This window comes from Dysidea avara, chromosome 1, assembly GCF_963678975.1.
Source record: "Dysidea avara chromosome 1, odDysAvar1.4, whole genome shotgun sequence".
In the NCBI taxonomy this organism is placed as follows: Eukaryota; Metazoa; Porifera; class Demospongiae; order Dictyoceratida; family Dysideidae; genus Dysidea; species Dysidea avara.
Window position 1 is genome coordinate 6,477,022 of NC_089272.1, and position 24,156 is coordinate 6,501,177.

General features: G+C 38.0%; 2 protein-coding genes across 9 annotated transcripts in view; both read left to right on the forward strand.

Annotated features, from left to right (window-relative positions):
- LOC136254412 (N-alpha-acetyltransferase 50-like) overlaps positions 1-24,156 on the forward strand; it is an 854,489-nt gene that overhangs the window by 637,115 nt on the left and 193,218 nt on the right. The window lies entirely within an intron of this gene.
- LOC136238580 (uncharacterized) overlaps positions 1-24,156 on the forward strand; it is a 75,962-nt gene that overhangs the window by 16,510 nt on the left and 35,296 nt on the right. Inside the window, exon 4 of the mRNA XM_066029467.1 lies at positions 14,647-14,707. Coding sequence (XP_065885539.1) covers positions 14,647-14,707 — 61 coding nt within the window. The remainder of the gene's footprint in view (positions 1-14,646; positions 14,708-24,156) is intronic.

The following is a 24,156-nucleotide window of genomic DNA, read 5'->3' on the forward strand; positions in this document are numbered from 1 at the left end:
TAAACACTGACACTACCAAAGTAATCCTTGAATTGTTTGGTAAATTCCAAATCAAATTGCAGAAAGTATAGAAGCAACAAGGTAGTCATCACTGTGGCTTGTTTGCCATTGTATTTACTGTTTTGCTGACTCAAAGAATAGATCAAAGTAAAATCTGTTTTATGGAGTCTCTAATGAGATCACACTTGATAAATTGTCTCATGAAGTACGATTCGCTAGTTTTCCCTTGAAGCACTAACTAATATAGCTTCAATAATATTATGCAGACAAATCGTAATGATTAACAATGATTATTAGTTATGTGGATCACAATGTACATGATTATTACAATCTAATCCAAAACAGCCAAGCTGTAAAAAAAGTGTGCGGCCCTCAGAAAGGCTATGGTGAAAAAAGATGTGAAATCCAAGGTGGCGGCCAAGAAATGGCTGTGATGGTAGGTTAATGGTAAAAATTTTAATAATGACAATTCAGGTAAATTTTGTGAAGCGGCACAAAAATTCACCTGAATTGTCGTTATTAAAATTTTTACCATTAACCTACCATCACAGCCATTTCTTGGCCGCCACCTTGGATTTCACATCTTTTTTCACCATAGCCTTTCTGAGGGCCGCACACTTTTTTTACAGCTTGGCTGTTTTGGATTAGATTTCATTTCTTTTTGTATTTGTATACCCCAAAGCCGGCCCATAGGCCAGCTTTGGGACTTTTTTAACCTATGTTTTTTTTCTTTACTACAGGAAGAAGAAAAGATGAAGTAGATGTACTTTAAATATTTTATCAGTAAATGTACAAATTATATATATAATACATATGTGATCGGATTTGCGAAAAGGGGTCTTCCACACACATCCAATTTGCCAACTTTGAGTGATAATTTCAGATTGGAAAGAGCTATTGCCTTGAAATTTGGGTAGTGGTGATTTTTTTGCAGCTGAACTCTCTACATGATGGTTTCTTTGTAGCTGAACTCTCTACAAGGTAATTTCTTCTAGTTGATCTCTCTACAGGGTGATTTGTTTGTAGCTGAATTCTGTATAGGTGATTTGTTTGCAGCTGAGCTCTTTACAGAATGGTTTCTTTGTAGCTGAACTCTCTACAAAGTAACTTCTTCTAACTGATCTTTCTACAGGGTGATTTGTTTGTAGCTGAACTATCTACAAGGTAATTTCTTCTAGCTGATCTCTCTACAGGGTGATTTGTTTGTAGCTGAATTCTTTACAGGTGATTTGTTTGCAGCTGAGCTCTTTACAGAATGGTTTCTTTGTAGCTGAACTCTCTACAAATTAACTTCTTCTAACTGATCTTTCTACAGGGTGATTTGTTTGTAGCTGAACTCTCTACAGGTGATTTGTTTGTAGCTGAATTCTGTACAGGTGATTTGTTTGTAGCTGAATTCTGTACAGGTGGTTTCTTTGTAGCTGAACTCTCTAAAAGGTAACTTCTTCTAACTGATCTTTCTACAGGGCAATTTGTTTCTGGCAGAATTTTCTACAGGGTGATTTCTTTGCAGCTGAACTCTCTACATGATGGTTTCTTTGTAGCTGAACTCTTTACAAGGTAATTTCTTCTAGCTGATCTCTCTACAGGGTGATTTGTTTGTAGCTGAACTATCTACAAGGTAACTTCTTCTAGCTGATCTCTCTACAGGATGATTTGTTCGTAGCTGAATTCTCTACAGGTGATTTGTTTGCAGCTGAGCTCTTTACAGAATGGTTTCTTTGTAGCTGAACTCTCTACAAGGTAACTTTTCTAGCTGATGTCTTTACAAGGTAGCTAGTTTGTAGCTGAACTCTCTACATGGTGGTTTCTTTGAAACTGAACTTTCTACAAGGTGACTTCTTCTAGCTGATCTTTCAATAGGGTGATTTGTTTGTAGCTTCACTCTCTACAAGGTAACTTCTTCTAGCTTATCTCTCTACAGGGAGATTTGTTTGTAACTGAACTTTCTAAATGATGGTTTCTTTGTAGCTGAACTCTCTACAAGTTAACTTTTTCTAGCTGATCTCTCTGCAACGTGATTTGTTTGTAGCTGAATTCTGTACAGGTGATTTGTTTGCAGCTGAGCTCTTTACAGAATGGTTTCTTTGTAGTTGAACTCTCTACAAGGTAACTTCTTCTAACTGATCTTTCTACGGGGCAATTTGTTTCTGGCAGAATTTTCTACAGGGTGATTTCTTTGCAGCTGAACTCTCTACATGGTGGTTTCTTTGTAACTGAACTTTCTACAAGGTGACTTCTTCTAGCTGATCTAACACAGGGTGATTTGTTTGTAGCTGAACGATCTACAAGGTAACTTCTTCTAGCTGATCTCTCTACAGGGAGATTTGTTTGTAGCTGAACTCTCTACATGATGGTTTCTTTGTAGCTGAACTCTCTCAAGGTAACTTCTTCTAGCTGATGTCTTTACAGGGTCACTAGTTTGTAGCTGAATTCTCTACATGGTGGTTTCTTTGTAACTGAACTCTCTACAAGGTAACTTTTTCTAGCTCATCTTTCTACAGGGTGATTTATTTGTAGCTGAATTCTGTACAGGTGGTTTGTTTGCAGCTGAGCTCTTTAAAGAATGGTTTCTTTGTAGCTGAACTCTCTACAAGGTAACTTCTTCTAGCTGATGTCTCTACAAGGTAACTAGTTTGTAGCTGAGCTCTCTACATGGTGGTTTTTTTGTATCTGAACTCTCTACAAGGTGACCTCTTCTAGCTGATCTTTCTACAGGGTGATTTGTTTGAAGCTGAACTCTCTACAAGGTAACTTCTTCTAGCTGATCTCTCTACAGGGAGATTTGTTTGTAGCTGAACTCTCTGCATGATGATTTCTTTGTAGCTGAACTCTCTGCAAGGTAACTTCTTCTATTGATCTCTCCACAGAGCGATTTGTTTGTAGCTGAATTCTCTACATGGTGGTTTCTTTGTAGCTGAACTCTACAAGGTGATTTTTTCTAGCTGAACTATCTCTTTCCATAGTTGCATGAACTCCCTACAAGGTAACTTCTTCTAGCTGATCTCTCTACAGGGTGACTTGTGTGTAGCTGATCTCTATGCAGGTTTCTTATTTCTAGCTGATCTCTTGAATTCTCTTCAGGGTGACTGCTCTATTAGGATGACTGCTCTATTAGAGTATCTCGATCTCGCACTTGCTGCATCAAGTTGGATTTCGTGTTATAACTCCGTGGCTTTAAGTCTGATTCTTCTACACCATTGATGAGCCTTTCTAAGATGATTACTCCATCTGTACAACGATTTTCAAAGCGTTACCCCAAGCGGTTTATCTGGTAGGCATGGCAAGCAGTCGTTTTTTTATTAGCTGATCTCGATTGCATAATTGTTACACACTGTTGGTTTTTTCGTTGTATCTTCCTGGTTTTTAGCTCGATTTCTTTCAAACCACAAAAGGTTTGAGGTTCAATAGTTAACCTATTCACCCACCGAGTTTCAGCTTCTTCCCATACGCGGTTTACCCTGTAGGCGTGACAACATATTGGTGTTATTTTTCGTGAATAATCGCTCATAACTCTTTGCCTGTTTATCGTATTCCAGCCACATTTGGTACCGAGATGCGCCTTTATATTCCCCTTCTGTGTGCCAAATGTCAAGGCAATCGGATATGGCGTTGGCGTTTTATAGCAGTTTTTGTAAGTGTGCGACAAGAAAAATAAGAAGAAAAAAAAACACGAAGAAACTGAGCCAATTTTTGAAGTCGCATATCTCGGGAACGCGCAAAGCGATTTCGCTCAAATTTGGAATGTAGCGTGCTGCAGTTGGAGGGCATGTCCACAGCAAAAATCGTCTTGTTTCATCAAGGAAGCACAGAGCTACGGAGGTGCGAAAATTGCGTTTTCTTTCTTCCTGTCAATATACTCACGGATGTTACGCACCGGCTTCTTGGGCCGCACGACACACTACCGTGTGTCTTGATGATAATGATGAATGTTTAATTGAAAGTTTAAATATCTTCATTCAATGCAGCTGTAATTCCAGCAGCTGAAAACCATTTGTTATTATACTACTTTTTCTTTTGATGTAGTCATAATCATTTTTTATCTATTGCACTCCAAGAGATTTCATGATTGACATGTGTAGGTCAACTGCTGGTGGGATTCCATCGGTAATACAATTTTTGTACATCATTGAACTTAAACTGCAGCTTCATTGAATTCTTGAAAGCTTTAATGACACTTAAATCCATTGGTTGTAACTTTCCTGTGCAGTTGGCAGGAATGCTGATGACATATAAGTCATTGTCCCTTAGCAGCCTGAAAACAACATTAGTTATTTGTTCTTTAACGTTGAAGATAAGTAAAGCTGGAAAGGTGTCACCAATCCCCAACTCACAATGCTTTGCTCTGATATAATGGATTATGATTGATTGTAGGTATTCTTTGGTTTGCTCCTTGTTAGACCAATGATTGGGTGTAAACTAATGAGCCAGTCCTTCGGGAATTTCACACTTAACAAGCAAGCAGTAGTTTTGCCAGCATAAATCAATTGCAAAGGGAGAAAATTGCCACTTATAGTGTACAAACTACTGTAGTTATCTGCCACGTGTCATTCAGCCAATTTGTTTTACTCCTTTTTGAGCACACCAGGAAAATATTTACTGGTGTTTCGTCCCAATTAAGTATTACTTCTTCAGGAATATCTTACATTTTAACCACCACCAGTTTTTCATTCAGGAAATCAACCTTGATTCTGTCAGTTGTGCACCATTGGTTTAGCAGTAGAACAACCTTTCCTCTTCACAAAATTCATGTGTTAAAGAAGAGATTTAGCTCAGTTTGGCGTAAAGGACAGGACCATCATTTTCTACCAACAAACGGGCATCAAATTTATGGACAGCAGCCCTTCCAACAGCCATAATGTTGAGAGTAGTTATAGACCCACCAGAATAACGTATAGACCTTATATAAGCTTGAAGTGGTTATTCATTGTTTCACCAATTAACAAGGACAACCTCTCTTTGCAGATTGTAGCACTTCAACACTAGGATCAGAGTCACCCAGCTTTCTTTTCTTCATCCATTTGGTTTGTACACTTTCACCAAACTTTGAGCAGTGCTCTTCTTTTAGTTCACCACTATATTTCCTTGCAACAACACAATTACCATACATGCTCCAAAGCGTACTTTGCTATTATAGCTTTACACTGTGGTGCCACCTTGATATAAGGCCCTTTATTTTTAGGTGCAGACTGGTTTGTTATAGCTTTTAACTTCTCATTGTTAGCTTCAATGATAGTTCCAGCTGGAACTTCTACTGATAAAAGTCCGAAGGGACCTGACATTGCAGATTCTGCAGATTTCTTATGTTTCCATTTAAATTCTTCAAAATTAACATGTGTTACTGAATTTTGGAAAATCATCCATATGGGCACATTTGACACCTAAAATATTTAATGATCAAATTGCAAACTATATAGTGCAAATCTGCTTGTTGATGATTTTAAGCCATTCTCAATACCTTAAATTACAAGAAAATACTTAAAATACTTTTAAAACTGTGCCCTTCTCTTATTAGCAACCCAGTAAATATCATGCACCCTCGTATGGGTGATTTTCCAAAATCCAGTCACATGTTACCTCGAAGTGCTGACATGCTAGATACAGTTCGAATTCTTTTGAGTGAACCTCACGTGCAAAATTATACAAATTACACACCACAACAGAAATATTTAGAATTTCATAAAAATTTGGACCTTGTACAGTTAACCAACCCACTGTATGATAAATTTGAGGTTCTAAATTTCCCAGTTTGCATTGGCTGTGTGGTTTACTGTATCATATCTAGCTTTAACTTTCAACAAGACACCCAAACCATGAAATTTAATATAATTTATAAGATGTCAAAATGCTCTAGTAAGCTTTATTTCTCCTTAATATAACAATCTATTTTTTTGGCTGTGTTCCAGGTACATCAAGACACACGGTAGTGTGTCGTGCAGCCCAAGAAGCCGGCGCGCAACACCTGTGAGTATATTGACAGGAAGAAAGAAAACGCTATTTTCACACCTCCGTAGCTCTGTGCTGCCTTGATGAAACAAGACGAATTTTGCTGTCAACTTCAATACTCCACATTCCAAATTTGAGCGAAATCGCTTCAAGCATTCCCGAGATATGCGACTTCAAAAATTGGCTTAGTTTCTTCATTTTTTTTCTTCTTATTTTTCTTCCTCTTTTCGCACACTTACAAAAAAGTGCTATAAAATGCGAACGCCTTATCCGATTGCTTTGAAATTTGGCACACAGAAGGGGGCTATGAAGGCGTGTCTCGGTACCAACTTTGGCTGGAATATGATAAACAGGCAAAGAGTTATGAGTGATTATTCACGAAAAATAACACCAATATGTTGTCACTCCTACAAAGTAAACTGCGTATGGGAAGAAGCTGAAAATCGGTGGATGAATAGGTTAACTATTGAACCTCAAACCTTTTGTGGTTTGAAAGAAATCGAACTAAAAACCAGGAAGATACAACGAAAAAACCAACAGTGTGTAGCAATTTCTCAATCGAGATTAGCTAATAAAAAACGACTACTTGCCACGCCTACCAGATAAACCGCTTGGAGTAATGCTTTGAAAATCGCTGTACAGATGGAGTAATCATCTTAGAAATGCTCTTCAATGGTGTAGAAGAATCAGACTTAAAGCCACAGAAATATAACATGAAATCCTACTTGGTGCAGCAAGGGCGAGATCGAGATACTCTAATAGAGCAGTCATCCTAATAGGGCAGTCTTCCTAATAGAGCAGTCATCCTAATAGAGCAGTCACCCTGAAGAGAATTCAAGAGATCAGTTAGAAACAAGTAACCTGTATAGAGTTCAGCTACAAACAGTTCACCCTGTAGAGAGATCAGCTAGAAGAAGTTACCTTGTAGGGAGTTCAACTACGGAAAGAGATATTTCAGCTAGGAGAAATCACCTTGTAGAGTTCAGCTACAAAGAAACCACCATGTAGAGAGTTCAGCCACAAACAAATCGCCCTGTAGAGAGATCAGCTAGAAGAAGTTACCTTGTAGAGAGTTCAGCTAGAAGAAGTTACCTTGTAGAGAGTTCAGCTGAAAACAAATCACCACTAGAGAGTTCAGCTACAAACAAATCACCCTGTAGAAGGATCAGCTAGAAGAAATCACTTTGTAGAGAGTTCAGCTACAAAGAAGCCATCATGTAGAGAGTTCAGCTGCAAACAAATCACCTGTAGAGAGTTCAGCTACAATCAAATCTCCCTATAGAGAGATCAGCTAGAAGAAGTCAGCTTGTAGAGAGTTCAGTTACAAAGAAACCACCATGTAGAAAGATCAGCTAGAAGAAGCCACCTTGTAGATAGTTAAGTTACAAAGAAATCACCATGTAGAAATATCAGCTAGAAGAAGCCACCTAGTAGAGAGTTCAGTTACAAAGAAACCACCATGTAGAGAATTCAGCTACAAACTGCTGACACTGTAGATACATCAGCTAGAAGAAGTTACCTTGTAGACAGTTCAGCTACAAAGAAACCATTCTGTAAAGAGCTCAGCTGCAAGCAAATCACCTATACAGAATTCAGCTACAAACAAATCACCCTGTAGAGAGATCAGCTAGAAGAAGTTACCTTGTAGAGAGTTCAGCTACAAAGAAACCATCATGTACATAGTTCAGCTACAAACAAATCATCCTGTAGAAAGATCAGCTATAGAAGAAATCATCTTGTAAGGAGTTCAGCTACAAAGAAACCATCATGTAGAGAGTTCAGCTGCAAACAACTCACCTGTAGAGAGTTCAGCTACAAACAATCTCCCTGTAGAGAGATCAGCTAGAAGAAGTCACCTTGTAGGGAGTTCAGTTACAAAGAAACCATCATGTAGAGAGTTCGGCTAGAAACTAGTGACCTTGTAGAGATGTCAGCTAGAAGAAGTTACTGTGTAGAGAGTTCAGCTACAAACAATTCACCCTGTAGAGAGATCAGTTAGGAGAAGTTACCTTGTAGAGTGTTCAGTTACAAAGAAACCACCACGGAGAGTTCTGTAATAAATATCTAATCAAAAACAGCCAAGCTGTAAAAAAAGGTGCGGCCCCCAAAAAGGCCATGGTGAAAAAAGATGTGAAATCCAAGGTGGCAGCCAAGAAATGGCTGTGATGGTAGGTTAATGGTTACATTTTAATAACAACAATTCAGGTGAATTTGGTGCCAAGATCAAGCGGCACAAAATTCACCTGAATTGTCGTTATTAAAATGTAACCATTAACCTACCATCACAGCCATTTCTTGGCCGCCACCTTGGATTTCACATCTTTTTTCACCATGGCCTTTTTGGGGGCCGCACCTTTTTTTACAGCTTGGCTGTTTTTGATTAGATATCACTTCTTTTTGTATTTGTATACTGCAAAGCCGGCCTATGGCTGGCTTTGGGGCTTCTTTAACCCATGTGTTTTTTTATTTACCACAGGAAGAAGAAAAGAACTTAAAGAAGAATTTTAGCACTTCAATTATTTTTGATTTTATTAGTAATTATACAAATTATATACATATATTTATTACATGCCCATTATGCCACACAGGATATTTTTTTGCAGCTGATCTCTCTACTGGGTGACTTGAAATGTAGCTGAACTATATACAGGATGGTTTCTTTGTAGCTGAACTCTCTACAAGGTAACCTCTTCTAGCTGGTCTCTCTACAGGGTATTTTGTTTCTAGCTGAACTCTCTACAGGTGATTTGTTTGCAGCTAAACTCTCTACATGGTGGTGTCTTTGTAGCCAAACTCTCTACATGATGGTTTCTTTGTAGCTGAACTCTCTATAAGGTGACTTCGTCTAGCTGAACTCTGTACAGGGTGATTTTTTTGTAGCTGAACTCTCTGCAGGGTGATTTGTTTGCAGCTGAACTGTCTACATGATGGTTTCTTTGTAGCTGAACTCTCTACAAGGTGACTTCGTCCAGCTGATCTCTCTACGGGGTGATTTGTTTCTAGCTGAACTCTCTACAGGTGATTTGTTTGCAGCTAAACTCTCTACATGGTGGTTTCTTTATAGTTGAACTCCCTACATGATGGTTTCTTTGTAGCTGAACTCTCTACAAGGTAACTTCTTCTCTACAGGATGATTTGTTGTAGTTGAATTCTCTACAAGGTGGTTTGTATGAGGCTGAACTCTCTACATGGCGGTTTCTTTGTAGCTGAACTCTCTACAGAGTGATTTGTTTGCAGCTGAACTCTCTACATGATGGTTTCTTTGTAACTGAACACTCTACAAGGTGACTTCTTCTAGCTGATCTTTCTACAGGGTGAATTGTTGTAGCTGAACTATCTACAAGGTAACTTCTTCTAGCTGATCTCTATACAGGGTGATTTGTTTGTAGTTGAATTCTGTACAGTTGGTTTCTTTGTAGCTGAACTCTGTACATGATGGTTTCTTTGTAGCTGAACTCTTTACAAGGTGACTTCTTATAGCTGAACTCTCTACGGGGTAATTTCTTTGTAGCTGAACTCTCTATATGATGGTTTCTTTGTAACTGAACTCTCTACAAGGTAACTTCTTCTAGCTGATCTTTCTACTGGGTGATTTGTTTGCAGCTGAACTCTCTACATGGTAGTTTCTTTGTTGCTGAACTCTCTACAAGGTGAATTCTTCTACCTGATCTCTCTACAGGGTAATTTGTTTGTAACTGAACTCTGTACAAGTGCATTTTTTTGGGTGATCTCACTGCAGGTTGATTTGTTTGCAGCTGAACTCACTAAAGGGTGATTTGCTTGTAGCTGAACTCCTTACATTGTGTCTAGTTTCTAGCTGATCTCTCTACAGGGTGATTTGTTTCTAGCTGATCTCTCTACAGGGTGATTTTTTGTAGCTGACCTCTCTTCAGGGTGATTTGTTTCTAGCTGATTGCTCTGCAGGTTGATTTGCTTGTAGATGAACTCTCTACAGGGTAACTTGCTTGTAGCTGAACTCCTTACTTAGTGTCTAGTTTGTAGCTGATCTCTCTACAGAGTGATTTGTTTGTAGCTGAACTCCTTACATTGTGTGTAGTTTCTAGCTGATCTCTCTACAGGGTGATTTGTTTGTAGCTGATCTCTATACAAGTTGATTTGTGTGTAGCTGATCTCTCTGCAGGGTGATTTGTTTGTAGCCGATCTCTCTACAAGGTAATTTGATTGTAGCTGAACTATCTATAAGGTGATTTGTATGTAGCTAATCTCTCTGCAGATTGATTTGTTTTAGTAGAACTCTGATTTGTTTTTAGCTTATCTCTGTACAGGTTGATTTTTGTGTAACTGATCTCTCTACAAGCTGATTTGTTTGTAGCAGATCACTCTGCAGGTTGATTTGTTTCTAGATGATCTCTCTACAGGTTGATTTGTTTGTTGCTGATCGCTCTAAAGGTTGATTTGTTTGTAGCTGAACTCTCTGCAAAATGTTTTGTTTGTAGTTGATCTCTCTACAAGGTGATTTTTTGTAGCTGACCTCTCTTCAGGGTGATTTGTTTCTAGCTGATATCTCTACAGGGTGATTTTTTGTAGCTGACCTCTCTTCAGGGTGATTTGTTTCTAGCTGATCGCTCTACAGGTTGGTTTGTTTGTAGCTGAACTCTCTACACGGTGATTTGCTTGTAGCTGAACTCCTTACATTGTGTCTAGTTTCTAGCTGATCTCTCTACAGGGTGATTTGTTTGTAGCTGAACTGTCTAAAAGGTGATTTGTTTGTAGCTGATCTCTCTGTAGGTTGATTTGTTTTAGCTGAACTCTCTACAGGGTGATTTATTTGTAGCTGAACTCCTTACATTGTGTGTAGTTTCTGGCTGATCTCTCTACAGGGTGATTTGTTTGTAGCTGATCTCTCTACAAGTTGATTTGTGTGTAGCTGATCTCTCTGCAGGTTGATTTGTTTGTAGACGATCTCTCTATAGGGTAATTTGTTTGTAGCTGAACTCTCTATAAGGTGATTTGTTTGTAGTTGATCTCTCTGCAGGTTGATTTGTTTTAGCTGAACTCTCTACAGGCTGATTTTTTTGTAGCCGATCTCTCTACAGGGTAATTTGTTTGTAGCTGAACTCTCTACAAGTTGATTTGTGTGTAGCTGATCTCTCTGCAGGTTGATTTGTTTGTAGCCGATCTCTCTACAGGGCAATTTGTTTGTAGCTGATCTCTCTACAGGGTGATTTTTTTGTAGCTGACCTCTCTTCAAGGTGATTTGTTTCTAGCTGATCTCTCTACAGTGTGATTTTTTGTAGCTGACCTCTCTTCAGGGTGATTTATTTCTAGCTGATTGCTCTACAGGTTGATTTGTTTGTAGATGAACTCTCTACAGGGTAATTTGCTTGTAGCTGAACTCCTTACTTTTGTAGCTGATCTCTCTACAGGTTGATTTGTTTGTAGCTGATCTCTATACAAGTTGATATGTGTGTAGCTGTTCTCTCTGCAGGGTGATTTGTTTGTAGCCGATCTCTCTACAAGGTAATTTGTTTGTAGCTGAACTATCTATAAGGTGATTTGTACGTAGCTAATCTCTCTGCAGATTGATTTGTTTTAGCTGAACTCTCTACAGGGTGATTTGTTTCTAGCTTATCTCTCTACAGGTTGATTTGTTTGTTGCTTATCGCTCTAAAGGTTGATTTGTTTGTAGCTGAACTCTCTGCAAAGTGTTTTGTTTGTAGTTGATTTCTCTACAAGGTGATTTTTTGTAGCTGACCTCTCTTCAGGGTGATTTGTTTCTAGCTGATATCTCTAAAGGTTGATTTGTTTGTAGCTGAACTCTCTGCAAAGTGTTTTGTTTGTAGTTGATTTCTCTACAAGGTGATTTTTTGTAGCTGATCTCTCTTCAGGGTAATTTGCTTCTAGCTGATCGCTCTACAGGTTGGTTTGTTTATAGCTGAACTCTCTACAGGGGGATTTGCTTGTAGCTGAACTCCTTACATTGTGTCTAGTTTCTAGCTGATCTCTCTACAGGGTGATTTGTTTGTAGCTGATCTCTCTACAAGTTGAATTGTGTGTAACTGATCTCTCTGCAGGTTGATTTGTTTGTAGCCGATCTCTCTACAAGGTAATTTGTTTTTAGCTGAACTGTCTATAAGGTGATTTGTTTGTAGCTGATCTCTCTGCAGGTTGATTTGTTTTAGCTGAACTCTCTACAGGGTGATTTGTTTGTAGCTGAACTCCTTACATTGTGTGTAGTTTCTATCTGATCTCCCTACAGGGTGATTTGTTTGTAGCTGATCTCTCTACAAGTTGATTTGTGTGTAGTTGATCTCTCTGCAGGTTGATTTGTTTGTAGCCGATCTCTCTACAGGTAATCTGTTTGTAGCTGAACTCTCTATAAGGTGATTTGTTTGTAGCTGATCTCTCTGCAGGTTGATTTGTTTTAGCTGAACTCTCTACAGTGTGATTGCTTGTAGCTGAACTCCTTACATTGTGTCTAGTTTCTAGCTGATGTCTCTACAGGGTGATTTTTTGTAGCTGAACTCTCTACAGGGTGATTTGTTTCTAGCTTATCTCTCTAAAGGTAGATTTGTGTTGATTTGTTCATTGCTGATCGCTCTAAAGGTTGATTTGTTGCAGCTGAACACCCTGCAAAGTGTTTTGTTTGTAGCTGATCACTCTGAAGGGTAATTTGTTTGTAGCTGAACTCTCTCCACAGTGACTTGTGTGTAGCTGAATTCTGTGTAACTGAATTCTCTAGAGAGTGACTTAATTGTAGCTGAATTCTCTACACAGTGCATGACCTGAACTTTCTTCAGTGTGACTTGTAATGTTCTGAATCTCTATAGTGATATATTTGCTTAACTCTCCACATGGTGACTGTCTTCTTGCTGAACTGTCTATAAGATTAACTGTTTGCAGCTGAACTCCCTATAGAATAACTTGTGATGTAATAAAATTCTATAATGGAATAAATAAATTAGCCGAATGCTCTATTAGGGTGACTGTTCTATTAGAGTATCTCGATCTCGCATTTGCTACACGGAGTTGGCTTTCGAATCATAACTCAGTGGTTTGTAATCCGATTCTTCTGTACTACTGCAAGGACTTTCTATGAAGATTATTCCAGCTATACACCGATTTTCAGCTCATTGCTCTAAGCGGTTTGCCTAGTAGGCGTGAAAACTAATACTTTTTTATTCATAAAAATCGATCGCGTAATTGTGACACAGGTTGGGTTTTGTGTCATATCTCCGTGGTCTTTATCTCGATTCCTTTCAAACCACCAAAAGGCACTCCTACGATGGTTACTCCATCTACATAGCAATTTTCAGCTCATTCCATGAAGCGGTTTACCCTGTAGGCGTGACAACAAATCGATCTTGTTTTACGCGAATAATCGGTAATAACTCCTGAACCATTCATCGGATTTGTACCAAATTTGATGCTAGGATTCGCCGTTGGACTCCCTTTCTGTGTGCCAAATTTCAAGGCGATCGGAGTACGCGTTTGCGTGTTATAGCAATTTTTGCAAGTGTGCGAAAAGACGAAGAAGAAGAAGAAGAAAAAAAAAACGAAGAAAAAAAAACGAAACTTTGGCAGCTCGTATCTCGGAAATGGCTGGAGCGATTTCCTTCAAATTTGGAATGTAAACTCCCTTGGCTGGCGGGCAACTGTGTAGCAAATTTGGTTCCAATCAGATAAGTGATCACCGAGATACAAATGTCTGAAAATGACGTTTTCGTTCTTCCTGTCAATATACTCACGGGTGTGGCGCGCTAGCTTCTTGGGCCGCACGACACACTACCGTGTGTCTTGATATGTATTACATATATAAAAGTAATGTACATTTACTGATGAAATCAGAAATATTTAAAGTATTCAACATCTGTTTCATCTTTTCTTCTTCCTGTGATAAAGAAAAAAAGATATGTTAAAAAACCTCAAAGCTGGCCATAGGCCGGCTTTGGGGTATACAGATACAAAAAGAAGTGAAATCTAATCCAAAACAGCCAAGCTGTAAAAAAAAAATGCGGCCCCCAAAATTTTAATCACGACTATTCAGGTGAATTGTGTGCCAAGACCAAGTGGCATCAAATTCATTTGAATTGTTCTTATTAAAATTTTTACCATTAACCTACCATCACAGCCATTTCTTGGCCACCACCTTGGATTTCACATCTTTTTTCACCATAGCCTTTTTGGGGGCCGCACTCTTTTTTTACAGCTTGGCTGTTCTGGATTAGATATACTTAACTATTCATTACATGTGGACACAGATTACCATCAAAACCTGTGGCCAGGTCCAAGTGTAAAATAAATGTACAATATCTCCAACAAAACCTGTGTACTGTAGTTCACACAAAATAACTGAAATTCTCAAGCAATGAATGCACTATTGATTCATAGCTATAACTGTTCAGTAAAGGTGTCAGCATGAGCTTATGGAGACATATGGGAGTGGTTTATTGTCCAGACTGATCCAGTTTAGTTGGAATGATTGGGATGACTCTAAAACCAATTGGCCAGGGAGTGTTATGGCTTCTTAGAGGCTGATTTCTGGTCCTATACCTTCCATCACTTTTACTTCCATTTTACTACTATGTATATGCATGGCTCAAAATGTACACATCGTACAATAAGTGAAAAAGTGATTACTATAGTAACTATGTACATGTTGTTTTTTTTTGCTAAGTTTTATTCCAGCAAAACTGTTTGAAAATTGAATTCTTGTAATGTGTATTTATTGCACTATAGAAAACAAAAGATGAAATCCAAAAAAAGTATGAAAGATATGAAAGAGGAAATCCAGAAGTTGGTAAGTGCATAATATGTATACCATAGTGAAATCTGTATAGCTACCTACTATTTACCTGAGAATTCAAAGATTTAATGCAGTTTTACCAAAACAGTCAAGCTCTGAAAAAAAACAGTGCAGCACCCCAAAAATAGGGGCAAAAAAGTTGTGAAATCAAAGGTGGCAGCCATGCAATGATAACATCTTTGCAACATTTTGTTCCACAACATTTTGAGCATTTTGAGCAGGGTAGCACCTTTTTTGTAAAATTTGGCTTTGGTACAGACATATATCATAGGTGTAGCCAGACATGGGGCCAAGTACATTTGAAAGTAGTTAAGTAAAGTACAAGTACTTTTGAATTTTCCAAGTATAAGTACAAGTACTCTGGCGACAATCAAGAGAGTACTTAAGTAAAGTACAAGTACATGCTGGAAGTACTCAAGTAAAGTACAAGTACATTATGCTGTAGTAAAATATACACTGTATTCAGTGTATTGTAGTATGTAAGTGTACCTAGTGGGGTTGGTACTTTCAGGTTTTTGTCAACTATTCACTCTCTTAAACATTTAAAATGCACTAACTTTAGCAGCAGTATTGTTTTTATTTGCCAGAATTCTATGACATCATTAATCGTGGCTACATGATACATAGTAAGGTTAGGGAAGGCACTAGAAGAATTGTACAATGCACCCTCATGAAATTTCGTTAAGTACCCACTGTGTACAAACTACGTACAATGTTTGCAGTACTTACAAGTACTTAAGTACTCAAGTACATAGTAAAGTACTTGAGTATAAGTACAAGTACACTGGGGAAATTAAGGAAGTATTTAAGTAAAGTACAAGTACTTTCAAATCTGTACTTAAGTGTACTTAAGTATAAGTACTCATGTACTTGGCCCCATGTCTGGGTGTAGCTAGCACCTCGTGGTTGGGGGGGCTAGGCAATGGTAAAAATAAAGCAGTAGTTGAATATGCAAAGCATGTGAGAAAGCCTGATAAACTAGGGGTCTAGGGGCATGCCCCCCCTCCAGAGAAAATAATTAAGAATTAATACTCTGAAATTGTATTTCAGTGTATTTATAGCAGTAAAAATTATGCCAGTACTTAATTGTGTAGGTTACCTTTATGTCCAATACAAGCAACACTGCTGAACACAGAAATTAATTTTAGAGGTGCTTATCATGATCATCGCTCTAAAGTGTTGCTGAGGAGTTGGGTCTGCAGGTAGATAGTTTCATAACTACTTTATGGATTGCTGATTGGTTAGAAAAGTGATTATATAGTAATCTGAATTGTTGGTGGTAGGTAGATTGTTGAGTACTTAAGGGATAAATTGAAATGGCTAGCCAAATTATCGGGGAAGCTATAGCCCCTTTGCAGGTATAAAGTTCCAAAGCTGCTGGTGGCATACTGGCTTTAGGGTTTGCTTTAAAATTTTTTTTTTCTTTTCTGCAGAAATGGCGATATGGGACAGAAGACAAACGTTTTGTAGTATTATCATACTTTTTATTAGGGATCAAGAAGGTTCGGACTTTTCTACCAAAAAAATCCTAAAACGAGTCTCACAATACCTTCATGGTGAATTGGCAGTATTGGTTAGGTATAAATAAGCCCAAAAGTGCCTTCAATCAAACTATCTGGCTGAATGGAAAATTGGATGATTCCCATCGAACTTAGGGAAGTCATCATGCTATGCTACCACGAATTGACACCTTGCACTGTCAATGAAGATAAATGGGACACAAAAGAGAACACAAGTCTATGAAGCATGCATTGTACTTACTACAGAATGCCAAAAGGCATCAGTCCCTCTGAAGTGACATCAAGCAGTGAAAAAATCCTTTGCCATTATCAAGTTATGCTTGTGTGAAGGCATCATCAGTCAGACAGTAGAAAATTTCACTAAACATAATCTTTTTTTAAATTTCGGAGCAAATTTTTGAAAGTGTTTTAAGTTGTACTGACGGCCTTATTATACCTAACCGATACTACCACGGCTCCATGAAGGTGGTTTTAGGATGATATATTTGGCCAGAAAAGGCCAAACTTTCGTTATCTCTAACATACAGTACTATCATACTGTATGATACTAGTGGACATTTAATCCCTAATTCAGTCATGGGTTGACTGGATAAGCGATTACATGTCCACTAGTATATTTTCAGGTGCGCTCCCTTGTTTCACTATTTTTATTTCTATGATCCCTAATCTAACTAACCCCAATGATGGCCAAATTCTCCGGGACCACTGGCCGAATTGCCGAATCGCATCATACTAACCGTCTAATACACTGAACTACTGAGTAACCATATGTCTAAATACTCACTATAAATTAAGGAGGTCGACCGTGTTGTTTTTGTTCACATAACAGTAACTGCAACCAAGTTATCAAACAACAAAGTCTAAACTTTGGTAAAAACCATCCCGAACAAACAATGAAATCCCAACAAGCTATTTACTAAGGTGTACTGTAATACACTCCAAAGAACTCTTCTATACAGTTTACTTACAGTGCAATCCATTCCACTGCTGGTTTCTTCATGATTTGTCCCATTTTTGCTGTTGTGCATGCGTAACTGCACTCGTGTCCACTAGAGATGTACCGATATACCGATCTAGTGTCGGATCGATACCGATCTCGACAATTTCAGCAAAAATGGTAGAACCGATTTTCTGTTGAGCCACCGATTCATGATGGTCCTTGGCAGAAAACAATGAATATAGTGCTACACCATATCAAATACACTAAACTATTAGGATCTCTGCTACAACAGCCTACAAACCATTCCAGGCAAGTCTTGGTAGGAGCATGCATTAAAATATTTGTGGGTGCTGACACTGATGATTGTCTGGGTGGTGTAATTGAGGCCATATCACCATTGTATTGACTCCAGTAACAATGCTGTGATCATCATTCAGCTAACAATTGATCAATCAGCTTAGTCTGAGATTATAAAATGCTATAAGAACTACCTGTACAAGGTCAGTCATCGTAATAGATAATTGATGTCAGATTGGTACAATATCGGTAGATCAGTAATAAATTTCCTAGATGGGATCGGTATCAGAAAAGTTGAGTTGGTACATCTCTAGTGTCCATCATGCCACGTCTGGGATAAATCTACCGACTGTCAACTTTACCTGTCTCCATCAATGTATAACACTTTCTTTGTTATCAGCTACTTGTTTTCAATTTGAAGAATGATTTAATTCACCTATTATGAAAAGTTACATTTTATGGTAATACATAACAAACACGCACTAGTCCAGGAAGTATCTGGTTATCCCAGAAACGGGATCTCTATAGCTGTGTCCATTTCAGTCCTAGGATATCTTGCTATGAAATGCATTTACAAGTTATAGCAAGGCTAAAGCTTATTGTATGCGTGAGTTATGATGCCATTCCACCATATGGCAGCAGTGGCCATCAAAGGGTAAAAATTCTTAATTGTTGTTCAATGGTGACTGTTCTATTAGAGTGACTGTTGTACTATTGGAATATCTTGATTGTACATCAATAGGATTTTGCATTATAACTTTGTAGCTGTTACTCAAATTCATTTACAACTACAAACTTAAATTTTGTGAAGAAAATGAACCCAACTAATCAGGGTGTGCGTGACAGCATTCGATTGACTGAATTCCTTGGCGCTAATTCATCTCATACTGGCTGAGTGAATTAGAATGGATACAAAAATTGTTTATCATTAGTATGAAGTTGAAAGCTTGTCATAGGTACATGAGCTGAGGTGTTTAAAATTGTACAGATCATGTGAATTATAGTGAGGATTGTAAAACCATTGCTACATGTAAATAACTCACTGTATGGCTTTGCTTGTTATTCGTTCATGCATTTTTTACTTTTTTGGTTGTGCAACTTAGTACTGTGAGTCTTGATAATCATTGTAATGCAGCATCACTGCTGACCACATCTGACATTCCACAGATTAGAGAAAGAGGGAGTCCATAAAATCTCAAATACTCAAGCCAGACTGTCTGTGAGGGTGAAATAAACAATTTGCTAGACCACATTTACTGAAGTTCTGGCATGCATTCATTGATAAAGAATATGGTAGTAAATAGCCTTACAATGTAGTCTGTCTCAGGTGTGTTTGACTGTTTTACAGAATAAAGTACTTGACTATTGTATCAGAATATTTCAATCTTACAAAGTGAGATGGTTGAAAATCAAAAGTTCATGGGAGCTCAGCCACATACCACCATATATATTTACAAGTACATGAAAAAATTATTTTCAACTATAGAGTAGGGACCATAGCACATTGATAAAAAGTACTGAAACAAGTTGGAATAGTCCATGATATTAAATCACAGTAAAACAATAAGAAGTGCTATATCCCTACCGTGCACAAGATACCATAAGGGAAATGCACAGTAGGATATAACTCTTCTGATTGTTTTACTGTGATTTATTATCATGGACTATTCCAACTTGTTTCAGTACTTTTTATTGATGTTATCGATGTGCTATGGTCCCTACTCTATAGTTGAAAATTCCAAATTTTTTTGTGTACTTGTTTGTTAAATTTTTTTGTAAATAATTTTATTATGACTGGTGAACCCACGCATACCGCATCTGAAATGGTGCCGCTCACCCTAGCTATATCAACTATCGTCTGAAAAGTGAAGTATCCATTAAGCTTGGATGTCAGCTATGTTCAACCCATTACACAGCAATACGAATCAAGAACTTTTCCGGAAGCACCTCTACAATCTACGCATACCAAAAGAAATGGTGCCACGTCCCAATTTTATTAATTATTGTCTGAAAAGTGAAGCATCCATTACGCTTTGCTGTCGACTATGTTCAACCCGTTACACAGCAATACGAATCAAGAACTGTTTGAAAAGCATCCCTACAATCAAAATAGCCACTATGAAAAATACAGACAATTTTCGTTTTGAAGGGAAGCCATCACGTGCTCGTGTCAAATCGACACCTTTCCCTGTCAGCAAAGATGAATGGGACACAAAGGAGGACACTGGTAAGTCCATGAAGAATGTATTGTACGTACTGCGGTATGCCAAAAGGCACCTGTCGGGCTGAAGCAGCGTTGAACAGTGAAAAATGAAGCCCATAGCCTTAGCCATTATTGAGTTACGCTTGTCTGAAGGCATCAGTCAGTCAGTCAGTCACTTAGTCAGTCAATAGAAAATTCTGTTGAATAAAAAAAGTTTTAAATTCCATAGCAACTTATTGAAAGCGTTTCGAGTCGATCTGAAAGCTTGTTTGGGCTTAGTTTTACCTCACCAATACTGCCTCATCGTCAGGGAAAATTGAGGCTAGTTTTTGTGTGATGTTATTTCATGGGCCATGCCTACTCCTTTGTAGTCCCTACTATACAGTTACTATTGTACTGTATGATATGCTAGTCTTAGTATAGTGATAATGTGTACTATATACACACACATAATTCAAGGTTTCATAATGAAAAGTTTGGAGGTAGTATTGAAATATGCATGGGTGGTGATAAACTGTGAATTTATTTTGTACATATGTAGCTTTGTGCTGTCTCTATGAAACAAGATGATTTATGTTACCCAAATGTACTCTACCTTTGGTAGTCTGGATGCAGCATTGTGCCATGCAACTTTGCACTTCATTTCTTAGCATTATTACAATATAACTGCAATAAATCTTTTCGTTATGTTGCAAAGTGTTGGTATAAGAATTTTAGAGGGTTTTTCATTGAGATGCCAATTGGATCTCCTTCCACAATCATCACATTTTCTTTAAACTCTCACAGTATATTCATATGATGATGGATATTATGCCTAGGCAGTGCCTTCAAAGTGATTGTTTGTGGAAGAAGTTAGACTTCTAACCGCAAAATCAATTAAACCTGTGGGTTTTGAGTAGTCTAATCACATGTGCTTCTGTGATGTAATGTTCATAATATGCACCTGATTAATCAGGCCCCAAGCATTACAGGACCAAAGCAGCAGAAGAAGTGATATTCGTCACTCATAATAAGTCAAGTATTCTTCCAAGACAGGAGGAGACTAGTGCTCATCAGGCTTACCAATTGAAGATAGGCAAGGGGAGCCTGGAGGTTCAGTGAAGTGAGACTTGTTACCAACTTGAAAGTGCCATTTGATAGTTAGTGATGGAGATGAGTCCTAGAGCTGCCAGTGAATTACTTCTTTTCACCCAGTGTTTGCCTTATCTGTTTCTGGGGCTCAAACGTGTGAGCTTAGTTTGAGAGTGCATGAGACTTGTTCAGTAGCATGATTAGAGGTGTACCAATATACCAATACATATCGTATCGGTTTCCGATATAGAAATTTTGACTATATTGGTGGGAGCCGATATTGCTGCTAAAATCCGATGTGATACACCAATGTACAACTGAACTATCTTAAGGACACTGTCCTATGATCAAGCCCCTATTATTTGGCTAACAAGGGTGGGAAACAGCAGTTATTTTCCTTGTCTAAAAGTGGTACGCTTAGTGAAGCCATCTAAGTGTATCCATAACTGCTGTTTTGGTGTCACAATACTTACCAATCACACAACAAACACTCATAGTGGTGAGCCTGGGGAAACAGTAATAAAATGAACCAAGAGCACAGCATAAGCAACCAACCATCTCTACCATTCATTAAAATGCAGAGTTATCTGGACTAATCTCGGCAGGGGCATGTATTAAAATATTTGTGGGTACCTTATAGTCTGCAGCTGTGAATAGAGGCCACACCACCATGGGTAGCTAACCAAGCATAGCCAATGATCTTATGATTGTCTTCAGTAGTTAGAATGAAGTTGAACATGGCATATGTGGTTCCTCAAATATAAATAGCTACACTTAGTTATATCAGTATATCGGATCGGTATCGTATCAGTTTCAAAATGATTAATCTCATATCGAATCAGTACCGGATTGGTCTAGTTGTCTTATATTGGTAGACCTCTACTAATGATGGCAGTTGACCATCGGTCAATGTTCCCAGACAATGATAAAAAGTGTTCAGAAAAGTGAGTTGTTTGGGTAACACGAAACCCATGCATTTTTAAACAGAGCACTGTTTATATACTCTAGTAGAACACACTTATACGAACAGTCATTTCCAATTTTGAATAAATGAGGGTCTGTTTTACAACACGCTAATACAGTACAGTTAGAACTGAAGTATAGAAGAATGTCCATTGGTAGTATTAACTCTTTCTAGCCAAGCAGAAACCAATCGTAATTTATTAATCAAACCATTCAGTGTACGTAGCCAACTTCGTACTAAAATTACCCCAGTTATTAGCATCTCCTTTGATGTGCTTCTTCTCTAGTGTTCTCTCATATACAGCTAAAATGTTATAAAATTATAAATGTGCATATTATTGAAATAAATTTAACTGCTATAGTTAATTGTCATACTGATTGTATTCACAGTTCACCACAGATTTCACAAAAATGAATGAATCCCCTTCAAAAACGTTGCTGTAAGAAGGCGTGTTCAAGAAGGTGAAAGTGACTGACAATCAAATTAATCCTTAAACCTGCAGACAACTTTTCGGAAATGTGTTTTTACACAATATGGGCATGCATGGTGACATTAGGTGGGGTAACCTAATCTTACGGTCTACAAATACATATAGATTAAAAGTGTGTTTACTGGGCTACTTGGAAAACATTAAATGAACACTAGGGGTGTACCAATGTTAAATTGGTATTGATATCGGTACCGATATTGAGACATTGGAAATATCGGAAATTGGTAAAATTAGGCTAGATTTTTACCAATATGTGCACATGTGCGTACTGTAGAACGCCAGAAATATTTTTGTATGTTTTTGGTAATACGGTACGGAAGCCATTATGCCACAAGTAAAAGCAGTTGTGTGGGATTTCTTCACTGTTCGCAAAGACAGCGATAAGTTTACCAGTTGTAACACTTGTAACAACAGCATATCTTGTGGAGGGAGTTCCGTGAAGTCGTACAACACAACTAACCTTATTTACCATCTAAACAAAGCACACCGAAGAATACAGCCAGTATTTGGAGAAGAAAAAGATTAGACTTGAAGGAACAAGAGAAGCAAAAAGAGCAAGCAGCATTTAAACAGCTAACAATGGTAGAAACCCACGTAAAAGTGAAAGTGTGGGATATCAATGATTCATATGCAGTACGTATCCATAGATTAATAGGAGAAATGATTGCTACGGATAACCAACCTTTTTCAGTTGTTCATGACACTGGATTTAGTCGTCTCATGAAAACTCTTGAACCAAGGTACACGTTACAAGTAGGAAGTATTTCTCAGAAACTGTTGTTCCAGACATCAAAGTGAAGATTGATTTCATGCTGGCGGAAATGCTTGTAGATGTACCTCATCTGAGTCTTACCACAGACATTTGGAGCTGCTCTTCAGCTCAGCAATCAATTATTAGTTTAACAACTCAATGGGTCATGAAAGAGTTTGAAAGAATATCAGCAGTGCTTGATGGACAGAAATGTGAAGGCTCTTATACTGATGAGTATATTTGCAAAAAGCTAGAGGACATGTTTTAAAGAAGCTAGAGGACATGTTTTAAAGAACTGGAGAATTAATAAAGCACAAATTTATTTAATAATACATGACAATGCTAGCAATATGAAAAAAGTTTCATGAGATGCTATGCTACCCAGCTTAGGATGCCCTTCAACTTGTTGTGAATGAAGGTATCCTTTCACAATGTGTCGTCACTGATGTTTTAGCCATATGTCGTGAAATAGTTGGCTACTTTAAACGTTTAACTTTAGCTTATCACCGGCTAGATGAAATACAGGACAAACTTAGTATTAATGAAAAAAAATAGATTACAACAAGATGAGCTGACAAGGTGGAATTCCACTCTTTACATGCTACAATCAATCAACACACAAAAGATGGCACTGGCAGCATATGCCACTGAGTATGGCTCCATCACTATGTTGAACACCCATCAACTTGATCTTGTAAGGAAGATTATTGCCACGCTTGAACCTGTAGAGGAAATAACAAAAATGATTTCTACTGATGCAGCAGCTGCATCAGTGTTGATACCATTACTAAGAGCACTAGAAAAGTCACTTACCAAACGTCATGATGATTCTGGTATTCAAACTATGAAGGATGAAATGTTAAGTTCACTGAAGCGGAGATTTGAAGATGTTGAAAAACATGAAGAGTTGATTATTGCCACAATTCTGGATCCTAGACATAAAGACAAATTTTCTGCTACGGCAGCTACAAAAGAATTTGCTAAGCAACATATCATTGATGTGTGTGATGAAGTGAGTGAAGTGAATGATCCACCAAACAAAAAGCAGCATACTGATGATGATGATACTAGTGCGTACTCCAGTAAAGTGTGGGAGTGTATGAGTGAAATATTAGAGGACTTGGGGGAATGTAGTGATGACAGGGTAGGTACCAGTGGAATGGAATTAAACAGTTACTTAAAGGAGCCTTTTATCTGTTCTCAAAAG